Consider the following 19,548-nt stretch of genomic DNA (forward strand, 5'->3'; position numbering starts at 1 on the left):
TTGTGCTCAAAATTGACAGATATGGTTGAAATGTTCAGAATTTGCAACAGTTTATTGGTGTCTTTCTGTCTGCCTAAATTCAACCTTTGCACTGATATTTTCAGAGGTACAAATTCCATGGAATCCATAGCAGGCCAGGCAGGCAGTCAGTTATGGGACACTTGGTGGTGCCTTTTTTCTAGGCCTGTGCTGCTGTGGCAAAACATGACAGTGGACCATCAGTGTCAATCTTTGCTTCAAAGCTCTCACCCAAGCCCTCTGTTTTGAATGCAGATGTGCTTTGACTTCAGTCGTCTTCATCTCTGCTCAGGTTACCGATTGCACAACTAATGGCTCTTCTGAAAAGAGCTTAAAGGCAGCAAGAGGAGCAATCTGGAGTTGAAAAATTGACCAGTAGGCAGCGTATGCATTTGTGCAAGCTTTTCTCTAGTATGAGAGGCCACAGGTTTGTGTCTGGCATATATAGGCATAGAATACTGACAGCAGAAATTCTCAGGGAAGTCTGAAGTTGGTAAGTTTCCCCTTGCCATGAATGAAATTCCTCATGTTTCTTTGAATGCATTGCCAGAAATCTTCAGTTTTACATAGTCATTTTTAAAGACTTAAGTAATAGATGTTTTCTTTTATTTTCAGCTTCTTTGTAATGCTGGCCATGCTGAAGAAAAGCTAGGTTTTACGTATGACAGCATCATAATATGGTAAGTAGTAAGGAGCACTAGAGCAATGCTAGGGTACTTTAATTGTTCTAGGTGCAATTAAATCAATTTTATTTGTACTTTTGAGGTAGTCTTTTGTAGTTCTAATGTTTGAAATTTTATAATGCAAATATATACACCGTAAAAATATTTTTAATGAGTAAAATCAAATACATTATATGTTTTCAGACAAAGAGAGGAAAAAACCCTCCAAGTTAAAGTATGGATTTCTTTATTATATTCCTCATAAATGTAAAAAATACCTCAGTACTCGCAGAAAGCACTTATAGTAAAAATGTGCTCTTACAGAATTTAGAGTATACTCTTGATGTAGAACTAAGAATTAAAGATAAGCATTTTATGTTAATTTGGTGTGAATGTATATCTTCGTAGCATCACTTTCCTTGCTATTAAAACACCCTGTGTATGTACTTTCAAGGGGATTTTTCCTATATTTTGTTGCCATTTCTGACAGTCAAATGTAACTATGTGCTTATTTCCAGAACTTCTGTGGTTTTGCACAGACATTGGTAAATTTGTCCTGAGGCTCAGCATTGGTGGCAGAAACAATTAAGATCTAGTATTTCATATGATGAAGTACTCTTTCAATTTAGTTATCGGACCTAAGAAAGAAAGCTTAGAAAAGCTAGTCACTCTTTAAGTAAAAATTTGGGAAAACTTGTGTACTTCTTGTGGAAATATTGTAAGTTGTTTTCTTAAATAGAACTGATTTTCCTTGTTAGAGCTAAAAAAAATGTTAATAAGTGTTTTTGTGAATCTGTGTTTTGCTGTGAGCTTTAATAAGTTATTGTCTTCTGATCTTATTTATGTAATCTATAACAGTGTTTTATGATGGGACTAAACATCACTTATGAGTATAACTTCAAAATTCAGAATTCTTTACCAAATATTTGTAAATACAAGTCTTAAAAGGTTATAGAAATGCTATTGTTTGTTTTTATAGGAAAAAGTTTGCAGAAAGATCTATTAATCCAAACACAATTAAGGATATTGATAAGGAACAGATAAAACTGTTGTTGTCAGCAGACACAAGAAGAAAAATAGCCTTCTACTTAAAAAAAAAAAAAAAGCCAAAAATGGTTTCTCAAAAAATTAAAGGCAGATAGCAGGAAAATTATCTTGGTTAGTGATGTTACTTTGGTTAGGCCAGTGATTCCTCTGTGTATGTACGAGACGCAAATTTTTTTACACATATATGTAGATTATTCTGCTATAGTGATAATTTTCAAGTTCAAGCATACAACCCAAATACTTAAATATTAACAACCATAACTGTGCTGGCTGGTGGTTCTTCAGAAATGTTTATAGAATGGATTGCTTTTATGAAATATAGACTTTTCAAGCAATTTAAAAAAAAAATTGCCCTACAGGGTTGTAGCCATTCTGCAGTAGTACTCTGCAGGTTATTTTGCTCTACAGCTACTCTGAGTAACTTGCAAATACTGAACTTTTTAATTAATTAATTTAGGAAATTATTCCTTTGGAAATAACATGCAAGTACTGTAATTTGCTCTGCTGATTTTCTCAACGTTATCTTAAACTCCATAGGGAAACCTTTTTGTTCTACAGAACAAACTTGGTTTTCTTTGGAAACAAGAAAAGTTATTTGGATGCAAAAAATATTGTGAGAGTTTTCTGCATTTGTGAAATATGAATGGCTAACCTTAAAGCATTAAACTATAAGGGAATCAGTGATTTCAGGAATAATTATAGATTTCCTATGAAGTTCTAGGTTTTGGGATCAGTAACCTTGATACAAGACACTTGTATTTAGTCTGCAATAATTGCAATTGTTCTCAAGTTAAAGATCTGTTTTTTAGAACTCATTCTCTTTTTAGTATTTTGTTAGTCCAGGTGCCTGATTATAGCTTCTTCCTGCTAGTAGATGGAGATAATAGTGACACATTGTGTTGTCATTTCCAGTGTAAATGAGTCTTGCTGGTTTCCAGGGCACCATACAATTGACAGCTGAGAGGAAGCCTTGAGCCATGAAGAAAATGGAGTGTTGGTAGGCCTCAAAAGTTTGAGGCCTTTTAGTAAGATGCTGTGAGAGGCTTTGGCCATAAAAGTAAAATTCAGAATTTTCACAGTTACCTGACTGGATCAAACAGAGATTTATCAAAACCATTATTATCCTTCTGTAGTGAGTAGATGAGATCCTTTAGAAAAGGTAAAAACAAACAAACAAAAAAAACCCTCTAATAGGTAATGAATGTTCTTTCTTATTCTGTCCTTTGTTAGTTCTTCCAGACTTCTTATCAGTCTGTGGTGGGTTGACTCTGGCTGGAGGCCAGGTGCCCACCAGAGCCACTCTATCACTCCCCCTCCTTAACTAGGCAGGAGAGAAAAGGTATAACGAAAGGCTCGTGGGCCGAGATAAGGACAGGGAGAGATCAGTCACGAATTATTGTCATGGGCAAAACAGACTGAACTTAGAAAAAAGAAAAAATTCATCTAATTTATTACCAAACAAAGCAGAGTAGGATAATGAGAAATAAAACCAAATCTTAAACCACCTCCCCCCCCTTCTTCCCGGGCTTAACTTCACTCCCGGTTTCTACTTACTCCCCTCTCAGCGGCACAGGGGGACAGGGAATAGGGATTGCGGTCAGTTGATCACACGTTGTTTCTGCCGCTCCTTCCTCCTCAGGGGGAGGACTCCTCACATTCTTCCCCTGCTCCAGCATGGGGTCCCTCTCACGGGAGACAGTCCTCCACCAACTTCTCCAATGTGAGTCCTTCCCACGGGCTACAGTTCTCTCCCACGGGGTGCAGACCTTCAGGAACAGACTGCTCCAGGATGGGTCCCCCACAAGGTCACAAGTCCTGCCAGCAAACCTGCTCTGGCGTGGGCTCCTCTCTCTCCATGGGTCCACAGGTCCTGCCAGGAGCTTGCTCCATGGGATCACAGGCCTCCTTCAGGTACCTCCACCTGCTCTAGCATGGGGTCCTCCATGGGCTGCAGGTAGAATCTCTACTCCTCATCATTCTTCCTCTATGGGCTGCAGGGGGGACAGCCTTCTTCACCACGGGCTGCAGGGGGATCTCTGCTTTGTTGCCTGGAGCACCTCCTCCCCCTCCTTCTGCACTGACCTTGGTGTCTGCAGAGTTTCTTACATCTTCTCACGCCTCTCTGGCTGCAAAAGCTCTCCCTAACTGGTTTTTTTCCCCTTCTTAAATATGCTATCACAGAGGCGCTGATTGGCTTGGCCTTGGCCAGCGGTGGGTCCGTCTTGGAGCCGGCTGGCATTGGCTCTGTCAGACACAGGGGAAGCTTCTAGCAGCTTCTCACAGAAGCCACCCCTGTAGCCCCCCCCGCTACCAAAACCTTGCCACACAAACCCAATATACATCCTTAATATTTATCAGCCTTAATGCTGTCTTAGGTTGTTCTTTTAATTTTTGCAGTGACACTTAAAATACTGGGGCAAGTAGTATTGCGCTTACTCCCTCCTACACAATCATGATATCTTTTTGGCTCTTTCAGCCACAGATGTATGTGGAGTGCACGTATCAAAATCATTTTCTTGATCCAATGGCTATTTTAGAATCATGTAGTATGGGTTTATAACACTTTTTTAATCTTGGTGTATGTTAACTCACATTTAACAATCTTGAATTTCCTTCACCATCTTGTGAACTGTGCATGCAGATGTTTTTTAAGTCCCCTTGAAGTTTCTCATAACCTCATCCTATTCTCATTAACATAAACAATGTTGCTCTCTGTATTCTCCCCCGTCCCATTCCTTTCTCCAAATCGTGAATAGTATATTGAATAGTGTCTACAAAAGGAGATTGTGAACCTAGTACTTAACTGGATAAAAATCAGGACAAAAATTGGCAGGATAAAAATCTTCCATTCACGTCCACTCTTGGAATTCATCTTTTCAGATTTTGATTTGTGAAACTACTTTTCATTACCCTATAACCTCTTTATATCCCTTAATACAATCTTCAGCGACACCTTATGTCTTTTTATACACTATTGTAATTGTCTCCATTCAAGTCTTACACAAACTGTATTCTGCTGATCTCTTGAGAAATCTTCTGGCTGCTTCACGTAACTAACCAGTTTTATTTTAAGGTAATTTTAAGATGATAAGCAGTCCTCTGGATGCACTTTGGAATCCTTTTTGTATAGACCTGTTTACTGCCTTTTCTTCATCTTGGCTGCTACCATTTATAATACAGTGCTAGCAAATATAAGCAGATCATTCACGTTAATGTTCTTTGCAAATACTTAGATATGAAGCTTGGTGGGCCAGTGACAGTGCTTATTGATGAATTTCCTCCAGTTCTTCCATCGTTTTCACTTCTTAGTCTAAATCATATTTAGTATAATAAAAAAGACTTTAGGATAGGAGTCTTCATACAGATCTCTAAAGCAATGACTTAAGAGAAATAAGCACTTTATTCATACTATTTGCTTCATTCCTTCTCCCTTTCCTTTTGGGTTATCTAGTAGGTCTCATTTATTTTTCAAGTTTTCTGCTTGTGGTACAGCTGAGAAGTCATAGAATCATACAATGGTTTGGGTTGGAAGGGACCTTAAAGATCATCTAGTTCCAACCCCCCTGCCATGGTCAGGGACACCCTCCACTAGACCAGGTTGCCCAAAGCCCCATCCACTTGGACATCGAGCCACTGACCACAACATTTTGAGTGCGACTGTCCAGCCAATTCGTCTAGCCAATTCCTCATCCACCAAGTGGTCCATCCGTCAAATCCACATCTATCTGAATTTGAGACAAGGATGTCATGCGGGACAGTGTCAAATGCTTTGCACAAGCCCAGGTAGTTGACGTCTGTCACTCTTCCCTTAACCACCAATGCTGTAACCCCATCATAGAAGGCCACCAAATTTATCAGGCACGATTTGCCCTTAGTGAAGCCGTGTTGGCTGTCACCAGTCACCTCCTTATTTTTCATGTGCCTGAGCATAGTCTCCAGGAGGGTCTGCTCTATGATTTTGCCAGGCACAGAGGTGAGACTGACTGGTCTGTAGTTCCCCGGGTCTTCCTTTTTTCCCTTTTTAAAAATGGGGGTTATGTTTCCCCTTTTCCAGTCAGTGGGAACTTCACCGGAGTGCCAGGACTTCTCAAATACGATGGAGAGTGGCCTGGCCACTTCATCCGCCAGTTCCCTCAGGACCCGCGGATGCATCTCATCAGGTCCCATGGACTTGTGCACCTTCAGGTTCCTTAGATATTCTCGAACCTGATCTTCTCCTACAGTGGGCGGTTCTGCATTCTCCCAGTCTTTTGCCTTTGCCTTCTGTGACCTGGGCAGTGTGGCTCAAGCGTTTGCCAGTGAAGACTGAGGCAAAGAAGTCGTTGAGTACCTCAGCCTTCTCCATATCCTGGGTTACCAGATCTGCTGTATCATTCTGGAGGGGACCCACATTTTCCCTCGTCCTCCTTTTATCGCTGATGTATGTCTAGAAGCTTTTCTTGTTGTCCTTGACATCCCTGGCCAGATTTAATTCTGTCTGGGCTTTAGCTTTCCTAACCTGATCCCTGGCTGCTCGGACAGTTTCTCTGTATTCCTCCCAGGCTACCTGCCCTTGCTTCTACCCTCTGTAGGATTCCTTTTTGTGTTTGACTTTGCCCAGGAGCTCCTTGTTCATGCATGGGGGCCTCTTGGTGGATTTGCCTGACTTCCTCTTTGTTGGGATGCATCTCTCCTGAGCTTGGAGGAGGTGACCCTTGAATATTAGCCAGCTGTCTTAGGCCCCTCTTCCTTCCAGGGCTTTGTCCCATGGTATTCTACCAAGCAGATCCCTCAAGAGGCCAAAGTCTGCTCTCCTGAAGTCCAGGGTAGTGAGCTTGCTGAGTGCTCTCCTCGCTGCCCTGAGGATCCTGAACTCCACCATTTCGTGGGCACTGCAGCCAAGGCTGCCCTTGAGCTTCACATTCCCCACCAGCCCCTCCTTATTGGTGAGAACAAGGTCCAGCATGGCACGTCTCCTCATCAGAACATGCAGACATATACAGACACACGTGCGTAGGTTTTCTACATATTTTTTTCTGCCTGCTGTAGCATATCTTAATTGGCTTTATAAGGTCAGGTTTCTCTTTTTGCTTGTTGTATGTGCTCTCAGGTTTTTGGAGTTCAGTCATTGACTGGTGGAGTATTTTTGTTTAGTTTTTGTTTTTAATGGCGAATTTTTTGTTCAGCCTTGTACACTTCTAAATGTCCAAAAAGGACCGTCCTGGTTTAGCCCCAGCTAGCAGCTGAGCACCACAAGGCTGCTCGCTCCCTCCTCCGCCCACAAGGGGATGGGGAGGAGAATGGGAAGACAAAGGTAAAACTTGTGGGTTGGCATAAGGATTTTACTGGACAGCAAAGGGAGAGGGAAATAACAACTACTTGTAACAGAATATACAAAGTGGGTGATACACAGTGTAATTTGCTCACCCCTGATGCCCAGCCCATCCCTGAGCAGCGACTCCTTCTACCCGGCCAGCCCCCTTTATGTACTGAGTATGACGTTAAAAGGAAGAGAATAATAATAATAATGATAAAAGAATATACAAAAGAAGTGATGCACAGCACAATTGCTCACTATTCGGAACTGATGTTAATTCCTGAACTGCGCGCCTCCTGGCCAGCTCCCCCAGTTATATACTGAGCATGATGTCATATGGAATATCTCTTTGGCCAGTTTGGGTCAGCTGTGTCCCCTCCCAGCTTCTTGGGCACTCCCAAGAAGCTGAAAAGTACTTGATTGCTTAGCAACAACTAAAATATTAGTGTGTTATCAACATTATTCTCATACTAAATCCAAAATGTAAGCACTGTACCAGCTGCTAGGAAGAAAATTTAACTCTCTCCAGCCAAAACCAGGGCAGTGAGATTGTGCAGAAAGATTTAGAAGATTTTGGCTTTGGAATAGCTGATTACCATGCATGACCATTCTAGAACAAGAAAAAAAAAATCAGTTTGTATAGGTTGAAATTCAGTTTCACTGGCTGAGGTGTTTACTTTCTTAGATGTCCACTAAAACAATCCTACTAAAATATGTGGCTGAGGGTTGGGGTTCTTTTGGTGTTTTGTGGTTTGGTTTTGGTTGGGTTTTTTTTTGGGGAGGGATGTTTTTTGGTGGGTTTTTTTTGGGGGGGGAGAGTGTTAGTGGGGTTTTCTGGGTGCTTTGTTTTGTTTTGTTTTGTTTTTTTTTCTTCTTGTGTAGTCAAGCAAGAGCAGCACATCTTTTGAGGGCCTAGCTAGTAAATTTAGGAAAATACATTATGATGACAGTTATATTTAGGAAAGCTTGCCTTGGTGCAAGCAAAATGCTTTCAAAATCTCTCTGAAGAGAAATACATTTTTGTTATATGTTGAAATTAAATCTGTAGAAATCTGTGATGTATGGGACTGCTGAAGTTATGACTTTCATATTTCATGTAAACATATTTCTGCTATAACATCTTTAGTGAGTGGTGCATATAATTAAGGTGCAAATTTGTCTCTGTTAGGTGTCAAGACATTGTTTTGAGGACTCATGCTTATGGATTGGCAGTCTAGCAGAGGAAGAAATACTCTCCACCTGTTAATTTTCTTGAAAATTGTAACTAATCCAGTATACCTTTTCAGGACTAATATTGTGCTCAGTTTTGTCAAATAACAGGTTGTATACAAGTCTTGGTCATATATCATTTCAGGGATGTACAAACTGTTCTTTAAAAAAAAAAAAATTATTTGTGGCTTTTTCAGATTAATATATTGTCCGCATATTTTGGCAGGGTGAAGGTTTGCCTTCTAGGCTGTACAAGTGAATATCTCAAAGACAGAAAATTAATGCAGAATATTTGTCTTTAAAACTCTTTATTTTAAATTAGTAGGTAGTAGCTGCACATCAGATTATGTAGTCTACCTGCTGCTAAATAATTGTTTGTTCCCCTTGTTTTCTTCATTGTAGTCTACGGTTAGCTTTACTAAATGAAGCAAAAGAGGTGCGAGCAGCAGGATTGCGAGCCCTCCGCTATCTCATTCGAGACTCCAGTATTCTCCAGAAGGTGCTAAAGTTGAAAGTGGATTACTTGATAGCCAGGTAATCTTCCCTTCCTTCCTTGTTGTAAAATGTACAGTTGTAAATCACTTGGTTTTTTTCATGGTTGAGACATGTGAGAAAAGGTGTTTTCATATCCTCTTACATTCTTGATATGTAGCTTTATAAAAGTATTTTTTTCTTCAATATGAATAATGTCCCCCTTTAAAAATACAGGGATAATACATCACACTAGCTAATACAAATAAAATGCTGTCCTAATGTGTAATGTACTATGAGTAAGAAAAAATTAGACAAGTTATAGATATTTTTGAATCATATACATCATAAATCATAAATTAGTCTGTGGTGGTGTTAGAAGGTTGAAACCTCAGTAATTTTCATGTTTTAGGTTGCTTTATGGGAGTTGTTACGATTCTTTGTATTATCATAGTGCTTTGGAGCCTCTAGTACAAAGTCAGGGGAAAAAAGTAGTTCATGCCCAAGAACTTGTAATCTAAGTATAACCCATGACACAACAGAATACCACCAAAGGGCAAACTAATAATGTTTGTCAATGTCCAAGTGGAGAACAGTGACGAGTGTCATTCCTCAGGGGTCGGTACTGGGACTGGCACTGTTTAACACCTTTGTCAGTGACACGGACAGTGGGATCAAGTGCACCCACAGCAAGTTTGCCGACGACACCAAGCTGTGTGGTGCGGTCGACACGCTGGAGGGAAGGGATGCCATCCAGAGGGACCTTGACAGGCTGGAGAGGTGGGCCCGTGCGAACTGCATGAAGTTCAACAAGGCCAAGTGCAAGGTCCTGCACGTGGGTCGGCGCAATCCCCAGCACGACTACAGGTTGGGAGAGGAATGGATTGAAAGCAGCCCCGAGGAGAAGGACTTGGGGGTATTGATTGATGAGAAGCTGAACATGAGCCGGCAGTGTGCGCTTGCAGCCCAGAAAGCCAACCTTGTCCTGGGCTGCATCAAAAGAGGCGTGACCAGCAGGTCGAGGGAGGTGATCCTGCCCCTCGACTCTGCTCTTGTGAGACCCCACCTGGAGTACTGCATCCAGCTCTGGGGCCTCCAGTACAAGGCAGACATGGAGCTGTTGGAGAGAGTCCAGAGGAGAGCCACGAAGCTGATCAGAGGGCTGGAGCACCTCTCCTATGAGGACAGGCTGAGAGAGTTGGGATTGTTCAGCCTGGAGAAAAGAAGGCTCCGGGGAGATCTAATTGCAGCCTTCCAGTACCTGAAGGGGGCCTACAGGCAAGATGGTGAGGGACTGTTTATGAGGGAGTGTAGTGACAGGACAAGGGGTAATGGGTTTAAGCTGAAGGAGGGTCGATTTAGATTAGATGTTAGGAAGATATTCTTTACTGTGAGGGTGATGAGGCACTGGAACAGGTTGCCCAGAGAGGTTGTGGAGGCCCCCTCCCTGGAAGTGTTTAAGGCCAGGTTGAATGAGGCTTTGGTCAACCTGGTCTAGTGGAGGGTGTCCCTGCCCGTAGCAGGGGTGTTGGAACTAAATGATCTTTAAGGTCCCTTCCAACCCAAACCATTCTATGATTCTATGATAATGAGATAAGATCATTTAAAATGAAGCTAATTAATAGACCAATTGTAACGAGTATGCTGAAAGGCAGAATTTCAATAATCGGTCACAGTATTCTTCTGTTTATTCAACTGCATAAATATTAATGCGAGGTGTTAACAACGCTAACTTTCACCTTAACTGTTGTAAACAAAATGTGTTTTTTAACTTATTTTAGGTGTATTGACATACAGCAGAGTAATGAAGTAGAAAGGACGCAAGCACTCCGTTTAGTCAGAAAGGTAAAATCTATCTATATATGGTCTTATCAGCTATGCCAGTCAGCTGTACTGACTCCGTTTTCTCCATCAGCAGTTTTTTTCACAGTCTCTAATACCTTACCTTACTTTTATCATGTAAGAAGAAATTATATCTGATAATTCAAAAAAGAGGAGGAGGGGTAGTGCTAGACTTGTTTTGATTTTAATATCTTACCACTGAGAATCTTGAGTGGGCTAGAAAAAATCCTGCTAATTTTCCTTTGATAGAGATCAAACTGGACAAGATTTGGGAAAAAAATTATCAAATTATGAATGCAAGGGTATAATAACCATATTTTTATGTTACATCTAATGATTAACTTTATAGTGTGTTTAAGCATCTGTAAATCAAGGATGAGAGATTATCTGCCATTTGAGAAATGAGGCAAATTGCTGTCACTGGAATAATCAGTTGAAACAATGCTTCTAGCCTTATTGCTTTATCTGTAGAGGTTGATGCTGTCTGTAGTTCTTGTCTCAGATACAGTATAAGACATAGTCTCTGGTGGTTACTATACTGTGTATCCATGGATGTCAGATGATTGAAGCTGTGGTAGTTGCATTTTTGTTGATTAATCATGTTTCCTAACATCTTTTACTACCTAGAACATCCTTGATTTTTAAAAGATGATGTCAGACAAATAAAAAACCACCCAACCTGGCTGCAAGTAAAGTTAACACCTTCTTCATGTCCTGTCTGGGTTGCAGCAGTTCAGCATGCATTGGCACAAAGCAGTCAATACTTGAGAAACTCTCTCACAAAGGATACTGTGACATATGTCCTGAATGGCACATTCTGTATTTTCACAATGTCTTTTTATTACCTTGCTCTTGTTGTTTTCCCATCTCTCCTCATCTCCTGCAAGATCTCAGGCTCTGTAGTTTGATACCAGGCTTCCTAAAAGATTATATGAAGGTTTTAGGAGAAGAGAATGAATGGCAAATATAACAATCATCAGATTTAATTAATTTGTGCACAAGATAACTTACTACGGGCTGTGTGTCCTGGTTTCAGCTAGGATGAAGTTAATTTTCACAAGAAGCTGGGATGGGACACAGCCAGGACAGGTGACCCAAACTAGCCAAAGGGGTATTCCATAACATATGACGTCATGCTCGACATAAAAGGGGGCTAGTTGGGGAGGAGCGGGACCGGTTCTGGGATGATCTGAGTGTGCAGTCTGTGTCATAGGTTGTGGGGTGAGAAGTTGCATTGCATATATATATATATATATTGCTTTGTATATTCGAAGTACTGTTGTTGTTTTCCTCTCCCTTTGCTGTCCTATTGAACTGTCTTTATCCCAACCCATGAGTTTTACCTTTGTCTTCCCATTCTCCTCCCCATCCCCTTGGGGGGGAGGAGTGAGTGAGTGGCCTCATGGTGCTCAGCTGCCAGCTGGGGCTAAACCAGGACAGTCCTTTTTGGTGCCCAACGTGGGGCATGAAGGGTTGAGATAACGACAGGTCTGACCCGAGCATGTTAAAACAAAGTTGTGATAAGTATTTATAATATTACTTAAACAGTCGCTGGTCACCATGGTGTTATGTTTGTTCACACGACTGTGGTATGTAAACCCTTACTTGCTCTATGTATTCCCTGTGGTGCTGTTTATAATCTCTGGAGAGGGGTCAGGATTTTGTTGTACTGTGTAATATTGATTTATCATATAACAACATCAATGGTCATGAGCTTAAGCTGGTAATTGTATGTGGCATTGCTGTCTTGCCTGTACCTCAGACAACATCTCTTGGAATTTATTAATAATCGCACCCAATCTATGGGGAAGATGAGGGGGGGTACTTTCTCCTGCTCTTTCACCTCCCCTTTTTCCTTCATGCTGGTTACAGCAGCTTTTGAGAATTTTTAATATCCTTGGGATGTTCAAGCCAGCATGCTCCTATTGCTAGGTCTCCTGAATGTGTTCCAGGTCTTGTTTAGGGTTACAAAAAATTGTTTTAATACCACCCAGAGACCTGCCCTGAGGCTGAATAATCAGGGCTGGCATGGCATATGAGAGAATAGGGGCAAGTATCTAGAGACCTCCTCCCCTCCAGTGGTTTGGAACTTTGCTCCCGAACAACTACAGGACCCTGATGAAGTGATAGAATATTTGAAAGGAAAATGCTGTAGCTATTCCAAAGAGGAACAACTTACTGCACTGTGCTGGGCCCTGGCCAGTATGTACCAAACACTGCTCGATAGTAGGCAGCACCCTCAGGGGGAAGAGAGGGAAAACAGAGCAACAGGCACTGTGGCTACCCAAATCCCAGTGACAGGCAGTGTAGCTGAACCAAGAAAGCAACCCATGCCAGTATCAGTTGCCTCTATACACAAGAAGAAATACACAAAAAATCCCAGTTGGCTTAGTAAGGGATGATGATGAACAGGCCTTCAGCTTCTGGAGGCAACTTCTGTCAAGTGTGAGGGAAAGGTATCCCTCCAGTGAAGATGTATGTCATCCAGACAAGTGGACCACCATTGAGTGAGGCATCCACTACCTGAGGGAATTAGCTGTGTGTTTATTATGACCCAAACAATGCGCAGTTACCCACAGATCCTGACGAAGTCCAATATACCCGACCCGTGTGATGGAAGTATGTATGGAGCACACCATCATTGTACAACAACTCATTGGCAGTAGTGGACCAGAAAGGCAAAGAGGCACCCACAGTGGATGAAGTGGCTGGCCGACTCTGGGAACACAAAGAAAGTCTCTCTTCCTCTCTCTTCTCAGCTGTGGAGAAATTGCCCTGGAAGGTCCGGCAACTCAAAGAGAATGTGTCCTATTCCCCACCCATACGGACCAGTATCCTAGCTGTGTAGGAGTAAGCGTTCCTCTGCTCAAGAGAGAGGATATAGAGGGTACACACCACGAGGCACCCTGTGATTTTACCTGTGTGACCACTGAGAGGACATGAGGAAGCAGGATGGAAAACCAACCTCGACCCTACAGGCATGAGTACATGAGTTGCAAGGCAAGACAGTCACAAAAGGGGATTCTCCCAGGAAAAATGCCACTCCTGTTTCTAGCGGGCAGTTCCCTAGACCGAGTGGAAGGCCTACTTGTATGTATGATACTCCTGAAGGGTCTTCTAAGTCTTTTTTGCAAGAAGTGAGTAGCAAATATGATGAGCACGATTAGAGGGGCCCTGCCTTCAGCCTGGTGGAGGAAAGGGCCAACTGGGTTTATTGGACTGTGTGGATTTGGCCTGGCACAAGAGTACAAGGCTCTAGTGGACACTGGTGCACAGTGTACTTTAATGCCATCAAACAATAAAGGGGCAGAACCCATCTGTATTTCTGGAGTGACAGGGGGATCCCAACAGTTGACTCTGCTGGAGGCCAAAGTGAGTCTAACTGGGAATGACTGGGAAAAGCACCCCATTGTGACTGGGCCAGAGGCTCCATGCATCCTTGGCATAGACTACCTCAGGAGAGGGTGTTTCAAGGACCCAAAATGGGACAAGTGGGATTTTGGAATAGCTGCCGTGGAGACAGAGGAAATTGAACCATTGTGTAGTCTGCCTGGTCTCTCAGAGTACCCTTCTGTTGTGGGGTTGCTGAGGGTCAAAGAACAACAGGTGCCAATTGCTACCACAACTGTGCACTGGCGGCAATACCGCACCAACAGAGACTCCCGGGTTCCCATCCACAAGCTAATTCATCAACTGGAGGGTCAGGGAGTGATCAGCAGAACCTGTTCACCCTTTAACAGTCCCATATGGCCAGTGCAGAAGTCCAATGGTGAGTGGAGGCTGATGGTAGACTATTGTTGCCTGAATGAATTCACGTTGCCCATGAGTGCTGCCATGCTAGAACTTCAATATGAACTGGAGTCAAAGGCAGCCAAGTGGTATGCCACCATTGATATAGCTGATGCATTTTTCTCGATCCCTTTGGCAGCAGAGTGCAGGCCACAGTTTGCCTTCACTTGGAGGGGCGTCCAGTACACCTGGAACCAACTGCCCCAGGGGTGGAAACACAGCCCCACCATTTGCCATGGATTGATCCAGACTGCCCTGGAACAGAGAGAAGCCCCAGAGCACCTGCAATACATTGCTGACATCATTGTATGGGGCAGCACAGCAGCAGAGGAAGTTTCTGAGAAAGGGAAGAAAATAATCCAAGTCCTGCTGCAGGCTGGCTTCGCCATAAAACGAGATAAGGTCAAGGGACCTGCCCAGGACATCCAGTTTTTAGGAATAAAATAGCAAGATAGGCATTGTCAGATCCCAATGGATGTGATTAACAAAATAGCAGCCATGTCTCCACCAACCAACAAAAAGGAAAAACAAGCTTTCTTAGGTGTTGTGGGTTTCTGGTGAATGCATATACCAAATTTCAGTCTGATTGTAAGCCTTTTCTTTCTGGTGACCTGAAAGAATGATTTCTAATGGGGCCTATAGCAGCAACAAGCCTTTGAACAAATTAAACGGGAAATTTTTTTTTTGCAGCAGCCCTTAGGCCAGTCCAGGCAGGAACAGATGGGGAAAAAAAAGTGCTTTACATCGCAGCCAGGGAGAATGGCCCTACCTGGAGTCTCTGGCAGAAAGCACCAGGGGAGACTCAAGATCGACCCCTGGGGTTTTGGACTCGGGGATACAGAGGATCCAAGGCCTGCTAAAATCCAACTGAAAGAGATATTGGCAGTATATGAAGGGGTTTGATCTGCTTCAGAAGCAATTGATACTGAAGCACAAAGTGTACCGATACCCCGATTGCTGGTGCTGGGCTGCACGTTCAAAGAGAGGGCCCCCTCTACATGTCATGCAACTGATGGTATATGGAATAAGTGAGTCGCACTGATCACGCAGCGAGCTCAAATAGGAAACCCCAATCGCCTAGGAATTCTGAAACTGATCAAGGACTGGCCAGAAGGGAAAGATTTCAGAATGTCGCCAGAGGAGGAGGTGACACATGCTGAAGATGCCCCACCATATAATGAACTAACAGAGGATGAGAAGCCATATGCCCTCTTCACTGATGGGTCCTGTTGCATTGTGGGAAAGCATCGGAGGTGGAAGGCTGCTGTATGGAGTCCTATACAACATGTCGCAGAAGCTGCTGAAGGAGAAGATTAATCAAGTCACTTGGCAGAGGTGAAAGCCATCCAGCTGGCTTTAGACATTGCTGACAGAGAAAAGTGGCCAACACTCTACCTCTGTACTGACTCATGGATGGTGGCCAATGCCCTGTGGGGGTGGTTACAGCAGTGGAAGCAGAGCAACTGGCAACGCAGAGGCAAACCCATCTGGGCTGCCCCATTGTGGCAAGATATTGCTGCCTGGCTAGAGAAGCTAGTTGTAAAGGTACGTCATGTAGATGCCCACTTACCCAAGAGTCGGGCCACTGAGGAACATCAGAACAACCAGCAGGTGGATCAGGCTGCCAAGATTGAAGTGGCTCAGGTGGATTTGGACTGGCACCGTAAGGGTGAATTATATCTCATGGTGGGCCCATGACACCTCAGGCCATCAGGGAAGAGATGCAACATACAGAGAGGCTCATGAATGAGAGTTAAACTTGACCATGGATGGGTTATCCATGAATGTGAAACATGCGCTGCAGTCAAGGAAGCCAAGCAGTTAAAGCCTCTGTGGTATGGAGGACAATGGCTGAAATATAAATATGGGGAAGCATGGGAGATTGACTACATCACACTCCCACAAAGCCACCAAGGGAAGCACTATGTTCTTACAATGGTGGAAGCAACCACTGGATGGCTGGAAACATATCCTTTGTCCCGTGCCACTGCCCGGAACACTATCCTGTACCTTGAAAAGCAAGTCCTGTGGTGACATGGCACCTCAGAAAGAATCGAGTCAGACAACGGGACTCATTTCCAAAACAACCTCATAGACGCCTGGGCCAACATGCATGGCATTGAGTGGGTGTATCCCATCCCCTATCATGCACCAGCCTCTGGGGAAATCGAATGATACAGTGGACTGCTAAAGACTACATGGTTGGTGGGACCCCTCAAACACATTTAGCAAAGGCAACCTGGTTAGACAAGGCTAGAGGTTCTACCAGTCAGGCTGTTTCTGCCCAGTCAAAACTTCCATATTGTAGAAGGGGATAAAGTCCCCATAGTGCGTGTGAAGAATATATTGGGGAAGGCAATCTGGGTTATCCCTGCTTCGGGCAATGGCGAACCCCTTTGTGTGGATGCTTTTGCTCAAGGACCAGGGTGCGCTTGGTGGGTGATGGCGAAGTCTAATGTGTACCTCAAAGAGGATTTGGTTTTGGGTGAGAATAGCCAATGATTTAACTTGTATGATGTTAATTGACAGCCAACACGGCTTCACTAAGGGCAAATTGTGCCTGACAAACTTGGTGGCCTTCTATGATGGGGTTACAGCATCGTCGGATAAGGAAAGGGCAGCTGACGTCATCTCCCTGGACTTGTGCAAAGCATTTGACGCTGTCCCGCACGACATCCTTGTCTCTAAATTGGACAGACATGTTTTCAGTGGATGGACCACTCGGTGGATAAGGAATTGGCTGGATGGTCGCACTCAAAGAGTTGTGGTCAACGGCTCAATGTCCAAGTGGAGAACGGTGACGAGTGGCGTCCCTCAGGGGTCGGTACTCGGACCAGCACTGTTCAACATCTTTGTCAGCGACATGGACAGTGGGATCGAGTGCACCCTCAGCAAGGTTGCTGACGACACCAAGCTGTGTGGTGTGGTCAACACCCTGGAGGGAAGGGATGCCATCCAGAGGGACCTTGACAGGCTGGAGAGGTGGGCCCGTGCGAACTGCATGAAGTTCAACAAGGCCAAGTGCAAGGCCCTGCATGTGGGTCGGCGCAATCCCCAGCACGACTAGAGGCTGGGCGAGGAATGGATTGAAAGCAGCCCCGAGGAGAAGGACTTGGGGGTATTGATTGATGAGAAGCTCAACATGAGCCGGCAGTGTGCGCTTGCAGCCCAGAAAGCCAACCGTGTCCTGGGCTGCATCAAAAGAGGCGTGACCAGCAGGTGGAGGGAGGTGATCCTGCCCCTCTACTCTGCTCTTGTGAGACCCCACCTGGAGTACTGCATCCAGCTCTGGGGGCCCCAAGTACAGGAGAGACATGGAGCTGTTGGAGCGAGTCCAGAGGAGGGCCACGAAGCTGATCGGAGGGCTGGAGCATCTCTCCTATGAGGACAGGCTGAGAGAGTTGGGATTGTTCAGCCTGGAGAAAAGAAGGCTCCGGGGAGATCTAATTGCGGCCTTCCAGTACCTGAAGGGGGCCTACAGGCAAGATGGTGAGGGACTGTTTATGAGGGAGTGTAGTGACAGGACAAGGGGTAATGGGTTTAAGCTGAAGGAGGGTCGATTTAGATTAGATGTTAGAAAGAAATTCTTTGCTGTGAGGGTGGTGAGGCACTGGAACAGGTTGCCCAGAGAGGTTGTGGAGGCCCCCTCCCTGGAAGTGTTTAAGGCCAGGTTGGATGAGGCTTTGGGCAATGTGGTCTAGTGGAGGGTGTCCCTGCCCGTAGCAGGGGGGTTGGAACTAGATGATCTTTAAGGTCCCTTCCAACCCAAACCATTCTATGATTCTGTAATTGCTAAATAATCTTGCCATTTTGTGTCATCACTACTACAACTGCTATATGTCATATCAATGGTATTACCATAAGAATCACCCAAATTAATGAAGGATGATCTTTGATGAAACCAAGTAAAATGCTACGATGATAAAACTACAGCTGACATCAGCAACTGCTGCCCAGGAACTTCCTTGAAATAGACGTTTTCAACCCTCAGACTGTGAGCATGGACCGTGCCAGATACACGAGCTCTGAGCTCTGGATGCAGCATGCAGCACTCCAACAGCATACACCATCTCTCCTGTCCTGAAAGACTGTTATGACAGATGGATTCCAAAGTGAAAGACTAAATTAATTGAATGGCTGTTTTAGAGGGATGGCCTATAGGTTAAGGCAATGATATCTGTATGTGTGTGTGTATATATATATAATCGCGGTGGGTTGACCCTGGCTGGATGCCAGGTTCCCACTAAAACCGCTCTATCACTCCCCCTCCTTAGCTGGACAGGAGAGAGAAAATATAACAAAAAGCTTGTTGGTTGATATAAGGACAGGGGAGAGATCACTCAGAAATTACCATCACAGGCAAAACAAACTGAACTTAGAGAAAAATTCACCTAATTTATTACCAAGCAAAACAGAGCAGAGCAATGAGAAATAAAACCAAATCTTAAACCACCTCCCCCCACTCCTCCCATCTTCCCAGGCTTAACTTCACTCCTGGTTTCTACCTACTCCCCCCTCAGCGGCACAGGGGGATGGGGAATGGGGGTTATGGTCAGTTCATCACGCGGTGTTTCTGCCCCTTCTTCCTCCTCAGGGGGAGGACTCCTCTCATCATTCCCCTGCTCCAGCATGGAGTCCCTCTCACGGGAGACAGTCCTTCACGAACTTCTCCAACGTGAGTCCTTCCCACGGGGTGCAGACCTTCAGGAGCAGACTGCTCCAGCGTGAGTCCCCCATGGGGGGTCACAAGTCCTGCCAGCAAACCTGCTCTGGCGTGGGCTCCTCTCTCTCCATGGGTCCACAGGTCCTGCCAGGAGCTTGCTCCAGTGCAGGCTTCCCACGGGGCCACAGCCTCCTTCAGGTGCCTCCACCTGCTCCGGCGTGGGGTCCTCCACAGACTGCAGGTGAAATCTCTACACCCCCTCATCCTCCCTCCATGGGCTGCTGCAGGGGTCAGCCTGCTTCACCATGGTCTTCACCATGGGCTGCAGGGGGATCTCTGCTTCAGCACCTGGAGCACCTCCTCCCCCTCCTTCTGCACTGACCTTGGTGTCTGCAGAGTTTCTTACATCTTCTCACTCCTCTCTCTGGCTGCAAAAGCTCCAACTAGGTTCATTTTTCCCTTCTTAAATATGTTATCACAGAGGCATTACCACTGTAGCTGATTGCCTTGGCCTTGGTCAGTGGTGGGTCCGTGTCGGAGCTGGCTGGCAT

General features: G+C 44.4%; 1 protein-coding gene across 1 annotated transcript in view; it reads left to right on the forward strand.

Moving 5' to 3' along the window:
• LOC142599310 (rapamycin-insensitive companion of mTOR-like) overlaps positions 1–19,548 on the forward strand; it is a 54,134-nt gene that overhangs the window by 6,619 nt on the left and 27,967 nt on the right. Inside the window, exons 3-5 of the mRNA XM_075739181.1 lie at positions 634–698; positions 8,635–8,766; positions 10,485–10,548. Coding sequence (XP_075595296.1) covers positions 634–698; positions 8,635–8,766; positions 10,485–10,548 — 261 coding nt within the window. The remainder of the gene's footprint in view (positions 1–633; positions 699–8,634; positions 8,767–10,484; positions 10,549–19,548) is intronic.

This window comes from Balearica regulorum, chromosome W (assembly GCF_011004875.1).
Source record: "Balearica regulorum gibbericeps isolate bBalReg1 chromosome W, bBalReg1.pri, whole genome shotgun sequence".
NCBI lineage: Eukaryota > Metazoa > Chordata > Aves > Gruiformes > Gruidae > Balearica > Balearica regulorum.